At 48.3% G+C, this 13,148-nt stretch overlaps 1 protein-coding gene across 1 annotated transcript in view; it reads left to right on the forward strand.

The window, feature by feature from the left end:
* LOC149356375 (uncharacterized) overlaps nt 1-13,148 on the forward strand; it is a 41,698-nt gene that overhangs the window by 15,007 nt on the left and 13,543 nt on the right. The window contains exons 5-6 of the mRNA XM_089584175.1: nt 7,454-7,596; nt 9,869-9,898. Of these exons, the coding sequence (XP_089440301.1) occupies nt 7,454-7,596; nt 9,869-9,898 (173 nt within the window). The remainder of the gene's footprint in view (nt 1-7,453; nt 7,597-9,868; nt 9,899-13,148) is intronic.

Genomic DNA, 13,148 nt, shown 5'->3' on the forward strand with positions numbered 1-13,148 from the left:
TCGAGGTCATTTATTTGCTGCCAAAGCTCATGAATTTCCTGATCATTTACTTTGACCTCCAGCTTCTCCACACGTTTACGTAGTCTTGCGATGTCCGCATTTTGCTGCTTCATCTGAATGATGACCTCATCATATTTTGAAGACATCTCGTGCATTGACTGTTCAACATTTATCACTGTTTCCTTGATTTTTTCCAAGGCATCTACTTTAACTTTGATTTCGATTAGAATGGCAAGTTTGCGGTGAATCTCTAAAATTTCAGCTGAAAGGTTTGGCTCACCTACCTCGTCATCGGTTGCGGCACTCTGACCACTTGGGGCCTTGGCTGTTTTGCAAGTGGCACATTTCCAGGAATTTAGGGCCGCCTCGGATTTTTTTCGGTGCGCAGTTAAAGATACTCCCGAGCAGGCACCCACATGATAACTGAATTGACATTCCGAACAAGACAGGAAAATTTCGTCGTCCCCAAACGAGTTGTTGCATATGAGGCATTCAGACATGTTTATAAAAACAGGCGCGCTCAGCAGCAGCGGCAGCCACACACCCTCCGAGTACAAAGTCAATGGGACCAACCTGTAACATATGAAGGGTTGTCTTAGGCGAGCGCCAGGAACATTCGGGACCGCTGCTGTTGATGTGGGCCCTTTTTGTAGTGGTCCTGATGTGATGTAGTTATGAAGGGGTGGTGAACAGAACAGGAGTGTTGTCTTCTGGTAATCGGCTGGATCTGGGCTTGCGGAAGGAGCAAGGCACTTGCTGGTGATGATGTGAATCCTGTAACATATGAAGGGTTGTCTTAGGTGAGCGCCAGGAACATTCGGGACCACTGCTGCTGAGCACGACACCAATGGGCTCCATACGCTCTGTTACCAATTGTAATTAGGAGAGACAAACACCTCCCCCCAGGTGCCAGATCTTAAGCAGGACCGAGTGGCTAACAGGTGATAGGTCCACGCCTGACCAGCCACCGCCCTGAGGCACGACACAGGAGTCAGGAATAAGAGTGAATAGAATTTAATTAACAAAGAGAAACAACACTTTCACCATGTCATCAAGAATAGCACAGCATAGGCAAAGGACAGACGGAACTAATTTTAGCTTTGAGACACAGCACCCAATATGACAGGTGAGAGCAAATGCAAGGCACTTTTAAAAGAAAGAATCTAGGTATAGTTCTTAAATGTGGGAGTGGCAGAGGCTTAGCTGTTCGGGTGGTCGCGGTCTGGTCCGAGATGTGCATCAGGCTGTCGATGTCGGGTCCCCAGAGTTGCTACTCGTTGGCCAGACACTTCGCGACGAGCCGACCACCTCTCGGCTGCCACTTCAAACATACGCGCGGTTAGACACCACTCTGCCACATCCAAGGTCTCCGCCTCGACTACTCTCCGCCACATTCCACATAGCCCCCGGAGTGTCCTCTGTCTCTCACCGTGGCCCGGGGCTGACGAATCAGACGCTGCGACGAAACGTAAACTATCGCGCCGAAATGTCCCGCACTGAGCCCCCAGCTGGCCCTGCTGATGCCTGAGCCGGAATTCCGCGTACAAGAGGTTACTGGCCCGACAACTGTTTTTTCACCATCGGAGACCAGACAGCGAAAAGCGTGTGTGTGTGGCAGGTGAAAGGGGGTGCGAGTGCTTAGAATGGAGTCCCTGTCACCAGGCTCAACCGCCGCTGGTGAAAATCGCAACTTGTGCAAATTCTGTTTCAGTTTGCTACTTTCGTCAGAATTGTGAGGGTGTTCATGTCGATCCTGCTGTTCATGCTATCTCTGCGAGCTTCCTGCGAATCCGTTAACGATCATCAGGATTTTATTGATCCACCAGCTGTGTGCGATCACTCGGGCTATTCCGGCCGACTGAGCTGCTGAGAGGTTTTTCTGGGGCTATGGAGGCCCTTAATCACTAGCTAACGCTGTAAATGGTCTACCACCACTGTTGCCGACCTCTTCGTGGGATAAGGGGAGGAGGCGGTGTACACTAAGTCGATTCTGTCTGTATTAACGCGACAGTGTTAAAGGCCCCATTCTCCAGAAAATGTGGTGTCGGCGTAGGCGCTATGGGCAAAAAATCACTGGCATGGCTTGGACATGTGGTGCCCAGAGAGCAACCTAGGAGGCAGGCTGGCCACCCAGGTCACATGGCCTTGTGGCGACATCACTATCTGCCCACCGGCGGATAGTGAGAAAACTGCCCACCATGGCAGATGGCAGCTAAATTAAGGATTGGTCACTTGGGATGAGCAACCTGGGCCGCACAAGGCACACCTGTCGTCGCAGGGCAGTGGCGCATCGCTTAACCGCTGCACCACTGCGCCAGGAGGTGTGGTTCTTTGAACGTAAGTAGAGAATAATCGTCTGCATATATGGGGACTAGTTCATTATGCTATCGCGTCTTACTTACCCTTAAGACAGAGCTTAAATAATCTGTATAATTTTTTTTCTGTGTCCTGTGTCCCGTTCAAGACTCGTTCCCTTGGACAAGGGGCTCATATGGCATGGGATGCTGCCCTTGGACCCTATATCGTTTAGGTCAGCTTGCATGGCAATCCAATACTGGACCTGCCTGCCTGTGGGGCTTGTTCTGAGCCCGCTGTTTTGCACGCACAAGAGGGCCTCCATATATTTGGAATAGGCATTATGTCTGCCTTTAGTAGTTTCGCTCATAGTGTGAGGTCGGGTAGGCCTAACGCTACCTTAAACGTCTTCCTTATGAGTCCATCCACACTGTTGACCTCCAGTTTCCTTAGCTCACAGTAGGGGGAGGCTGTTGGTTACTCCAGGTACGGTCAGGGACTTTTCCAGTGCATTTATGTCGTCTTCGCTCTCTTCTCTGTTTTTGTTCGTGATCTTTCTGAGCAATCTGTATATTTGTGCCGCTTGGTTTCGTGGGCTTCGGATGCTTAGGGTTGCGGTTTGATTGCTCTGCGGCCTGCCCACAAACACGCGCTGACATTGCTGAGACATCGCCGCATCAATATATGTGTTCTTAGCAGCCTGGATTCACTCGTGAAACCTCGTGCTCAGCAGCCGAGTTCTGGCCGCAGTGGCCGTATTTCAAGGATGGCGAAGTGCAAAAAGCGCCCGTGCGCTGTGCAGTGCCAGCAAACGTTAAACGACCACAGGGGGTCAAAATTAATTCGGAGCCCTCCTCAATGGCACCTGTTTCTCTCTCTTCGCTCCCTCCCTCCTTCATACCTCTCCTCACGGCACGGTTGAAGTGTCCACCGAGAAGGGAGGCAGCTATTACACATTTCCTTTGGTGGCACGTGTAATTATCTTGTCTGTGCGGAGCTTTCCACTATGACCCTCTTTCTTTTTTCTTTGACTTCCTCTTCATCTCTTCGTCCACGGCAGCCGGAGTAGCCGGGTTTGAACCTGGCCGCGGCGGCCACGTTTCAGTGCCGGTGAAACGCGAAGCGCGTCCGTGTGCTGTGCGCTATCAGTGCATGCTGAAATTTCCCAGGTGCTCTAAATGTTTCTGGAGCCCTCCACTCCACGGAAAACAAGAAATTACAGGTCTTAGGCATTTATAACTGCCTTGAGGACATTGTAGATGCATGCCTAAGCAGCCAAAGAGGAGGACTGTCGCAAACACACACAGGAAGGAACATGCTCAGATCGATAGGCATACAGTCAAAACTAGCCGCTAGATGCATCCAGGGGAACACTCCACGAGAAATTTGGAAACAGATCAGGATAGCACCAATGCCTAGAAACGTGCACCTGGAACACCACGATAACTAGAAATAACTAGAAAATTTGTATGAGAGCGTAGCACATGTTTGATATACGGACACAGCCAAATATGAAGAGAAAAAGACGATGGCAGTAGCAGTGATACATAATGAGCTAAGCATTAGAGCAGATGCCACAATTAGGGACACTCAGGTGAAAAAGCGGAGGATATCGCTATATCCATAGGCATCAAGGCAAACGATATCAAGCAGAGCCTAATAAAATAACAGATTCTCTATCGACATGTAGAAATTACGTAAAAGAGTGCACCTAAAGTAAAGAACTAAATACACTGCGGAAAGGAACACAGAAGATGACAAACGACAATATTCTGGGTCCATGAGAACGAGAGCCGCCAAGTTAACAGTGGCACATACTCTGCCGTGCCGCCCCGCGATTGGCAGGCCGAGCAGTGTGAGCAGGGCACTCGAAAGAAATCGAGGTGCAGATCACATACCGTGATGTATTACACTATTACAAATTAGCGAAAATGAAATACCCACAACCGGATCCGCAACCAGAACCAGAAGTGTTTGGCAAGGAGGAGGACAAAAATTTATTTTGTCAGCCTGTGGAGCCTCTGCGGGTGGTCTTGAGTCCATGCTAGGTGGCCGGGAGCCCTTAGTCGTCTGCGACCGTGAGAGCCAGCTCCACAGCCTGGAGTTGGGTCTTGGGACGGGAGCTGAGCAGCACGACCTTCCAGTGTTCGTAGGTTGAGGTTCAGAGCTGTTTAAGTTTGGAGGAGACAGGTCCTCTGGACAGGCCCAAATTATATGATGTAGGGTGGGTGCTGCCTGGCACCTAGTGCATTTTGGGAAATATTGACCAGTGTAGACGAGAGAGAAAATTAAAGGAGAAGGAATTGAATAGGCTTAAAGGCTTTAGATAGTCATTTGTGGGGGAGGGGGTAGCACTGTAGCTCAAGGCGGTAGTGTAGAGTGACGTCTTGGAATGAGTCCAGCTGATCCCTCACAGTCCACGGGCTACAGTCACTCACAGCCTGGCTGACGAATCCTGGGGCACAATTGTGGGCAGCCTCATGGCCTGGGTTGGAGGAGTGGGCCGGAACCCATTCCAGGGATAAGCGGTAGAGGGGGGTAGTGATTGTGCGGAGAAGGAATTAGGTAGTGGGACAGACTCAGCCATTCGCAAAGTAGTGTACGGCTGTTTTAAAATTATAGCTGAGGATGGGGTGAGCATCAGTGGAAGCTATAGCTGCTTTCTCCACCATTTCGAAGATTTAGCATATGTTGCCGCAGATAAGAGCATATGGGTCCCAGTCGCCACGGTTAGGGCAAGGCTGGACGGCTAGGGTGTTAGGGTGAAAGCCTTCAATGGCTCATACTCGTGGCCAAGGTCACGTCCGGTGTAAAGCTGTGTTCCACAAATAATAAGGCAACTTATCAAGATAGAAGAAAATGAAAGGTATCATCAGATAGAGAGGATAAAATGTAACCCCGACGCCAAGTTTGACGACTGTAAAGTGATTAGTTAATTAGTTATAGCCAATTGTAGTGAAGAAACAAAGAAAACCAAATGCATCGATATAGCACGGACGTCGATATAGTGACGGAAGAAGGTGACGTCACACCCAAGATCGTTATGGTAACAGCGCGCATGCTGGTGGCGCCACCTGCGTGCGCGTGCCTCCCTTGTGTGAGACGCCTCACAGCTGTCGAGCGAGTCGGTTGCGTGCAACCTCCCTCCTAGTGTGTCGCCATACAAATGTACACTAGAATCGCGCCGCCGCGGTGGCTCAGTGGCTATGGTGCTCGGCTGCTGACCCAAAAGACGCGGGTTCGATCCCGGCCGCGGCGGCTGGAATTTCTTTGGAGGAGAAATTCTAGAGGCCCGTGTACTGTGCGATGTCAGTGCACGTTAAAGAACCCCAGGTGGTCGAAATTTCCGGAGCCCTCCACTACGGCGTCTCTCATAGCCTTAGTCGCTTTGGGACGTTAAACCCCATAAACCAAACCAAACCAAACACTAGAATCGCAGTCAGCAAGGCCAAAGCCTTTCGCCTTGCCGCACTTTAGGTTGGCAAAGTGCTTCCTTAATTTTTTCGTGGCGTCCACTTTTTTTGCTGTGGAGTACTCTCCGGATTTCTTGTGTAATGCCTTCACCCGTGCTTGGCGTCGCCCTTGGTGATGCACAGTGTGCACATTACAGAATAAGAGAGGGATGTCAAGGGCGTGGTGAATGTTAGCGTTGAGCTGCACTGGGTCTGGGTGATGTGACTCGTATCCACTGTTGAGTCTGTGAAGGATGGACCACTCCACATGAGTTCGGGGAAGACGCTTGTATTGAGACCTAAGGTGTGCCTTGCAGATCTCGCATGCTGTGTTGTGTACCCCCAGGGCCAAAGACTGGCTGTGGAGGTGTTTTGTGGTAAGAGGAGGGTTTCACGATACGCCTGGTGAATGAGACCATCCACTTTATTGTGTTCAACTGCCGTGACATAGAGGTAGGGAACAGTATTAGGATAAATGCCTGTACAAGATGGTGGGGCTGGGTCTACATCATGCCCTACTGGCTAGTGTTGATGCACTTTACCAGCCTGATAGTTTGTGGTACGTGGGTAGTTAGTCGGGCCAAGGCCTCAGAGTTTCAGCGATTACTTTAAATAAACATCCTCAGTATCTTGATAGTCCTGACCTCCTTAATTTCAACTTCAGCTGCATAGACTCGACTCGATGGTGACTCCTTTTCGTAGAGGTTGCTACGGAGTAGTAAAAAGTTGTGATTTTTAAAGAAGAAATTACCGTCAGACACTTGCAGACAAACACATACCCTTACCTAAGCTACATGCAACGATATATCAGAACACATACCCATTTTTGGGAGAACACCCAAGGTTATATCACATAGTTGCGCATGTAAAAAAACTAAGCAGTATAGAAAATACCAAACTTGACACATCAGCAATGGGAGGAGGTTCTCTCCAGCTCGGACCTTGACGACCAGAGGAACCTGTTCATCAGGGCTCGAGTGGCAGCAGCCTCCGTGGAGTCTTGAACGGAGGACACCACTCACGGTCCGTCGTCTAAAATTATCGTAGAAATCATCTTATTACCACCACCACCAACTTTCAATATCACAACTCTTTTCCCTCTTCTTTGAGTCCCTTCTCATCGCTTTCCTCACGGCCCGGTTGAGGTGTCCACTGAGTATTGGTTTGGTTTATTTGGGTTTGATGTCCCAAAGCAGCTCAGGCTATGAGGGATGCCGTAGTTAAGGGCTCCGGAAATTTAGACCACCTGGGGTGCACTGACATCGCACAGTACACGGGCTTCTCGAATTTCGGCTTCATCCAAATTCAGCCGCCGCGGCGGGGATCGAACCCGCGTATTTTGGGTCAGCTGTCGAGCGCCATAACCAATGAGCCACCGCGGCGGGGTCCACCGAGTATTGAGACAGTTGCTGCGTTTTTGCTGTCCTCAAAGCAAACTTTATTATTTATTCATGCGCTTTGATTCCGCCACCCATGTGTTGAGTGCATGGTCGAGGTAGGCGGCACGCGGCGAGTTAACCGTAGAGGTAATCGCGCACTCTGTGCCACCTGTCACCGCAAGCATCCGCACCTCTGCGTTCTCGAGTCATTGCACGCCTTGGACAACTGCAGGAAGGCAGGCGGCTTTGACTTACAGACGCGCACAGTCCTTTAAAGATTCGCGCAGTCGTAGAATCGCTCATAGCAAAGAAACCTCTTCGGCACAGGTCATCTGCGTCTCGGATGCTGACCAAAGAGCAGGTCTCCTGGGGGCACACAGTGGGCCAAGTGGATCAACGAGCGAAGGCAGAACCAGTCGGCGCGGCTTCCGGACCATCTCTACGTTAACGAGGCCCAAGACACTTGCCATGTACGTCGACCCATTTCGCTTTCTCCTACCTTGTCGAGGACCACACCACATTGCGAGTGTAGTGCGCAGGTAGTGTCCGATGAAGTACTGAACGTTTCAAAGCCGTGAACCAAATCACTGGCACTGAGGTGAACATTGAGAAAACGGACACGGAGAAGTTAATAGAGGATGTACAGTCGGGGACAAAAGTCTCCGGACCACGTGTTCCTCTAACGAAGCCGATAGCTCTGCTATTTGTCGGCGGCTGGAGACCACAATTGTGGAGATAAAAGTTAAATTTTTGTTCTTGCATCTCCACAAGTGCAGTCTCAAGCCGCTGTCTGATAGTAGAGCTATAAGCTTCGTTTGAGGAACACGTGGTCCGGAGACTTTTGTCCCCGACTGTACCTAACACTCACAAACTCAGTGCGCGTGGAATCTGCAAGTCTGTCGATCCAGAGAAATCAAAGCAGGCGGATTCCATCAATGGCGAAGGAATTTTGATATTTTTTTTTCCTGAATGCCGGCACTATGTCCACCATTGCAGCCTTGCGGAGTCCATATCTGCTGTGTCTAGGAGCATTGGGGATGACCTCCTTAGAGTTCTCCATGTTCGTTCTTTGAACCTTCTCCTGAAGGCTGGTGACTTGGCTGACGTAAAGGATTTCAAGTGACTTTAGGCTGACAGGCTTTGAGAGTCAGTCACTAGAACCTGTGAATGCGCCTCGCTCATATGCGTGCGGCTCTTGAATGCCTGTCCCCACTGCTGACGGCTCCAAACGTTGAGGACTGTGCCGGCGACCATTCGGCTTGCTAGACCAGACTCTTAAAGGGACACTGAGGAGAAATTGAAGTTGACTTGTATCGACAGAATACCAGCTCCTGATTACAAAAACGCCACTCATACTGACAACAAAGCTCTTGTAACGTAGAAAAGAGCAAGAATCAAAATACAGGTATCGCCGCCACAGGCCAAACTCGCAAGTACAAGCGTGGTGACGTCATAGGACAAAACAGTGTTGCTAGAACCAATGGTTCTAGAAACACTAGAACACGAGAAGCTACGAATCACTGAGGCGCAGCCAATGCATGCGCAAATCTCCTTGACGTCGCCAGATGGCGCCACGTATCCGGCAGCTGCGCGCGCGCCTGCAGCATCGGGACCAATCACGCCTGCTCACCGGCGGTAGGCGGGCTCCCGGTATTCCACTAGCGGTAACAAGGTGCACGGTATGCTAAAGGTGTCTATTTGCTAGAACTTCGTTGACGACTTCGAGAACGGGATCTATCGTAACGCTGGCAAAACGCCGGTGCAAACGTAAACGAAGCGACGGTAGCGACTGCCGCAATAGCCGATAGATGCCTTAAACGTGTGGCCGGCGGTAGCTTTGTTTTCGGCTGCTGCCAGGCCGCACTGCTGGCTGCCAGAAATCACGGAGTCTGCATTACGTCATGTGCACGTCATGTTTCTCGTCACTTAGTCCTGTGTCGTCATAGGAGAATCCCAAGTTTGAATCAGAGCAGCGAGAAAAACTTTTTCAACTTCGAATCCAAATTTCTTAGAAATAAATGCATCTTTCGCTGCCGGCCAAGTGGCAACAAAGACATGAAATGCCAAAGTATCGGATTTTGCTGTAAAAAAAATATTGATAGAGCTCTCCTCTCTGTCCCTTTAAGAGCTGATACTCTACCTGATAGAGTATACTGGCTACTGTGCTCTCTCTAGCCGCACTGTACAGTACAAAAGCCGATCACTCTACCGCATTGATTCTTGTTAGCATACCGAACTCGTGTGGGCCAACCAAAAGCGACAGGGAACAAAAAGACTGCACGATAAAGGTAGCCCTCATAGGATCTCGCTAAAGACGACTTGGAAGGTAAAGTGGATGGGCTGTGCCTAGTGAACAGTGATGGTGCGCTTTTGTCGTTTTCAGCCACGGCTGTTCTGTGTCCTGTGTGGCCCTTTTCATATGCCATTGGCGAATGCATGATCGGACATTTGGCAATTTTCATTTCATTTACTGCAAATGATGACATTGTGTGTTCCTTCGTCCTGTCATATACGCTAAATACGATCAGTGTTATGTCAGAGCAACTAGTCCAACAGTCTACATTCTTAAGGTCATCGTCATTTGCAAAGGAGTGAAAAAGTGGGGCATTTTCAATTGTGTGGTAGGGCGCTTTTTCATAATTCTGGGATTTTGTTTTTTGCCTTTTACTTCCCCTGTAAAGTGAGGTTTTTTCCCTCTGGAATTTGTTGCCTGAAAATTACATAGGTGCATTCTTTATGCAGGGCACCGCTCTTCTTTGGATGTGGTACCAGGTAAGTCTTTATGCCTTTCATTGATTTATGAGTGCAGGCATGAGCGCTAAATGCTTGCATTTTCTTTTTGCCTGAACTTCAGCCTTTTGCATGAACATTGTGGTCCTTCTCTCCTTTTTTTATCCAAGCAGTTGGTTTCAGGTCAGTTCCATTTGTAGAGAGCAGTTGCCTGCCTTCCATAGCTTATCAGCAGAAGTGGCATGCGGCCAGGGTTTGAGCGGAAATCCTGTTTACCATGCACAGTCAGCTTTTCATAGTGTGTTTTCGAATTATTGGGTTGAGGTGGTTTTTTTTTTTGTGCATAACCCGTTGCTTGCCATGATATCTGACATCATGTGAGTGACATGATCTTGCCAGCTAGTTAACCTTGGTGACATGTGATCTGCAAAACTAGATATGTGTAGCGAACTGGGAAAGTTTCCTGTGGTGGCTGTCTCATCTTCCTTGTTGCATGCGCAATCACAGCACTTCACTCTAGAAGGACAGTTGCACCGTTAGTTGAAGATGCCTTAAACAATTGAAGAAAAGCCACAACACTGGGAGATAACATCAAATTCTGCTGGGTTCCAACCCACGTTGGAATTTGTGTTCCATTGTGTGTGCTGCACAAGCTTGCAACAAAGAAATCAGGAATGTGCATGAGCATGCCCTGTAAGGATTTCATGAAGTCAGTAATGGAATAATTAATTAGCTACACCAGGTAACATCCATCTGAGACTGGAAGTCATGCACACTTCAAGAACATTAAACGGATGTGATTTTTTAGTCTGCCCTGCGCACTGAAACCTTACTGAAGTCTTTATGCTTACATTACAACAGAAACCTGCATTCAAGCTATGCAAACATGTCTCTTTTTTTTTTTCATGCACAGACCTTGAGAAAGTAAGGAAAAAGTATTTCTCACAACTCTGTGGAGACCACATCATTGATAATGCCTTTTGATTACACACATTACGTGGAGTACGTAATGGGCCACAAGTTGGGTTTCTACCGCACGAGGCGGATTTATTGTTGCTTGGCGGCGGAACTTATCTCTGATCCGTCAAGGCAACTTTAGTCTACGGCCCTTTTTCCAAGCGTCTCACCCTAGAAGAGCCGAGCACCAGGCCAGGGGAAATCTTGTACCCATTAAAGAAACCGGTGGCTACCCGGTGGCACTGGGTATCGAACCCAGCACCTCCCGAATGCGAGGTGGATGCTCGACCACAAGTACGTGGAGCACAAGTGATCATTCCCAATGAACAGATGCAAGTCAACAAACGGTCTCTGATCACTTTTGGGAAGCTCATTGTTAATGTTTTCATCTTTCAGGTTTCTTTAAGCTTGGCCTTTGGCGTGCAATGAATATTCATTCTGCTGTAAGGTGCCTGCAGAACAGCATTATTTCACTTTCTAGTACACTCTTGTTTGTGAACCCTTAACGATTATTGATGTTTGTTTGGAGTGAAGTAGTACCAAAAATGTTTCATTACATTGTGAGGCCATCAGTCAAAGGTACAGTGCTGACTCACAACTCATCTTTGTGGCTGTCAAGCAATAAACAGATGAAAAACGAGCACCACCGACATGTGGCACTGCATCAAAGATTGGCTGCATAAGGCAAAACAAACATTGGCGAATAAAAACAAAACAAAAATAAATGCTGAAAAAAATCACTCCTCTGCTGTCTAAGCTGCTAAGGTAGCCTAAAATCGGGGACATCTTCCTGTGGCTATGCACTAGAAGGTACGAGCACGAACCGCCAGCTTAAACACCTAATTCCGTCCCTCGTGAGAGTGTGATAAGAGCGTGCTTGTGAAAGCCTTGCCCTCATAGCTTCCACTACATAGCCACAGAAAGCTGTCCCCAAGTATAGTTCTTTTCGTATGAGCGCAACAGAATGTTTGCTACACACTTGTCTTGCTCCCGATGGATCAAACGCAACAACAACAACCTCCCGCATGTGCTGGTCCTTATGCGTGTACCGTATGGTTGTACGGCTCCAAGCAGAGGTGCAGTTCTCACCCGACAGCCAATATATGGCCATATTGCTTTCAGGAGGTGGTTTTAAGGAGCTCTTGTGTTCGCTGAGACGGTCGTTCAGGCATCTCCTGTTTGACTGATACAGCACATTCCAAGGGGTAGCTCGCTCCTGTGCACCTCATTTTTAGAGCACTGGTGCATAGGAGAATTCTTGCGACTTTCCGAATCCTGCAGGTGGCGACCCTTCACGGTTGACACTCTGCACAGACATAGCAGTTGGTTTGGAGCAGAGAATACTACTCGCACACCGGCCCTAGCTCCTATTCTTTTCAAGTTGTGAGACGCAACTTGTTTCGCACTTATTTCACAACTAGAAAAGAATTAACAGCTAGAGTATGATTCGCTGCTCCAAGCAAATTGCAACGTCTCTGCAAGAGTGTCCAAGGGTCGCCACCTGCAGAATGTGAGAAGAACCCTACCCGTGAACCGACGTCCGGTTTGCTGCTTTAAAAGTTCCACTTGGTAGTTTGAAAAATGGTTTCTTGTGCCGGAGATAGGAGAGTCCAAGGAATGGGATGCGCTCATTAAGTCAGAATGCTGAAAAACTACCTGAAGTTGCCCTTTGAAGACGTGGAGACCCCAAATTTTAGCTGGGTTTTCTCTCTTTAGAATGATGTGCAGCACATTAGAAAGTATAGACAGTCACGTGGATTGTTCCAAGTGGTAAATAATTTATGATTGAATCTCTCTCATGCTCTCTCAGTCTCGGTTTCAAAAGCCAAACGGCTGTGACGTACAAGGCTGATTCAGGCCACGTGAGGCATACAAAAACTAGTGTGGTCACTGCTTTCGTCATTTTAATTCACATGAATTCTTACGCAGGCCTGTTCAAGAGGTAGAATGACAAAAATTTAACCAGCAGAGATTACATTGCTGTTTTTGCATGCCTCACATGACCTGAAAGCATCTTGTATGTCAAAGCTGCTGTTTGCCTTTTGAGACCTGAACCGGAAAAAAAACAAAAAAAAATAATAATAAGTAGTTAAACTGCTGTAGGTGAATTCCACATTGTGACTTTCGCATCACACCAAGGAAAAGAATGCATACAAAAATTTGGTGGATCTACTCTTAAATAGGCAAGAAAAAGTTTGCAGGAAAATTTTTGGCCGGGAACTAATGCATAATTTGGGCAGTGCCACTGGTGTTTGCTTTGCATCTGCTGCCATTTAGAGAGCTCTTACTGCTCAACTTGTGGCTATTTTTATTGTTTTGCATTGTTTTTTTCATT

Source organism: Amblyomma mixtum, chromosome 3, assembly GCF_055824585.1.
Source record: "Amblyomma mixtum isolate Tamu chromosome 3, ASM5582458v1, whole genome shotgun sequence".
Taxonomy (NCBI): Eukaryota; Metazoa; Arthropoda; class Arachnida; order Ixodida; family Ixodidae; genus Amblyomma; species Amblyomma mixtum.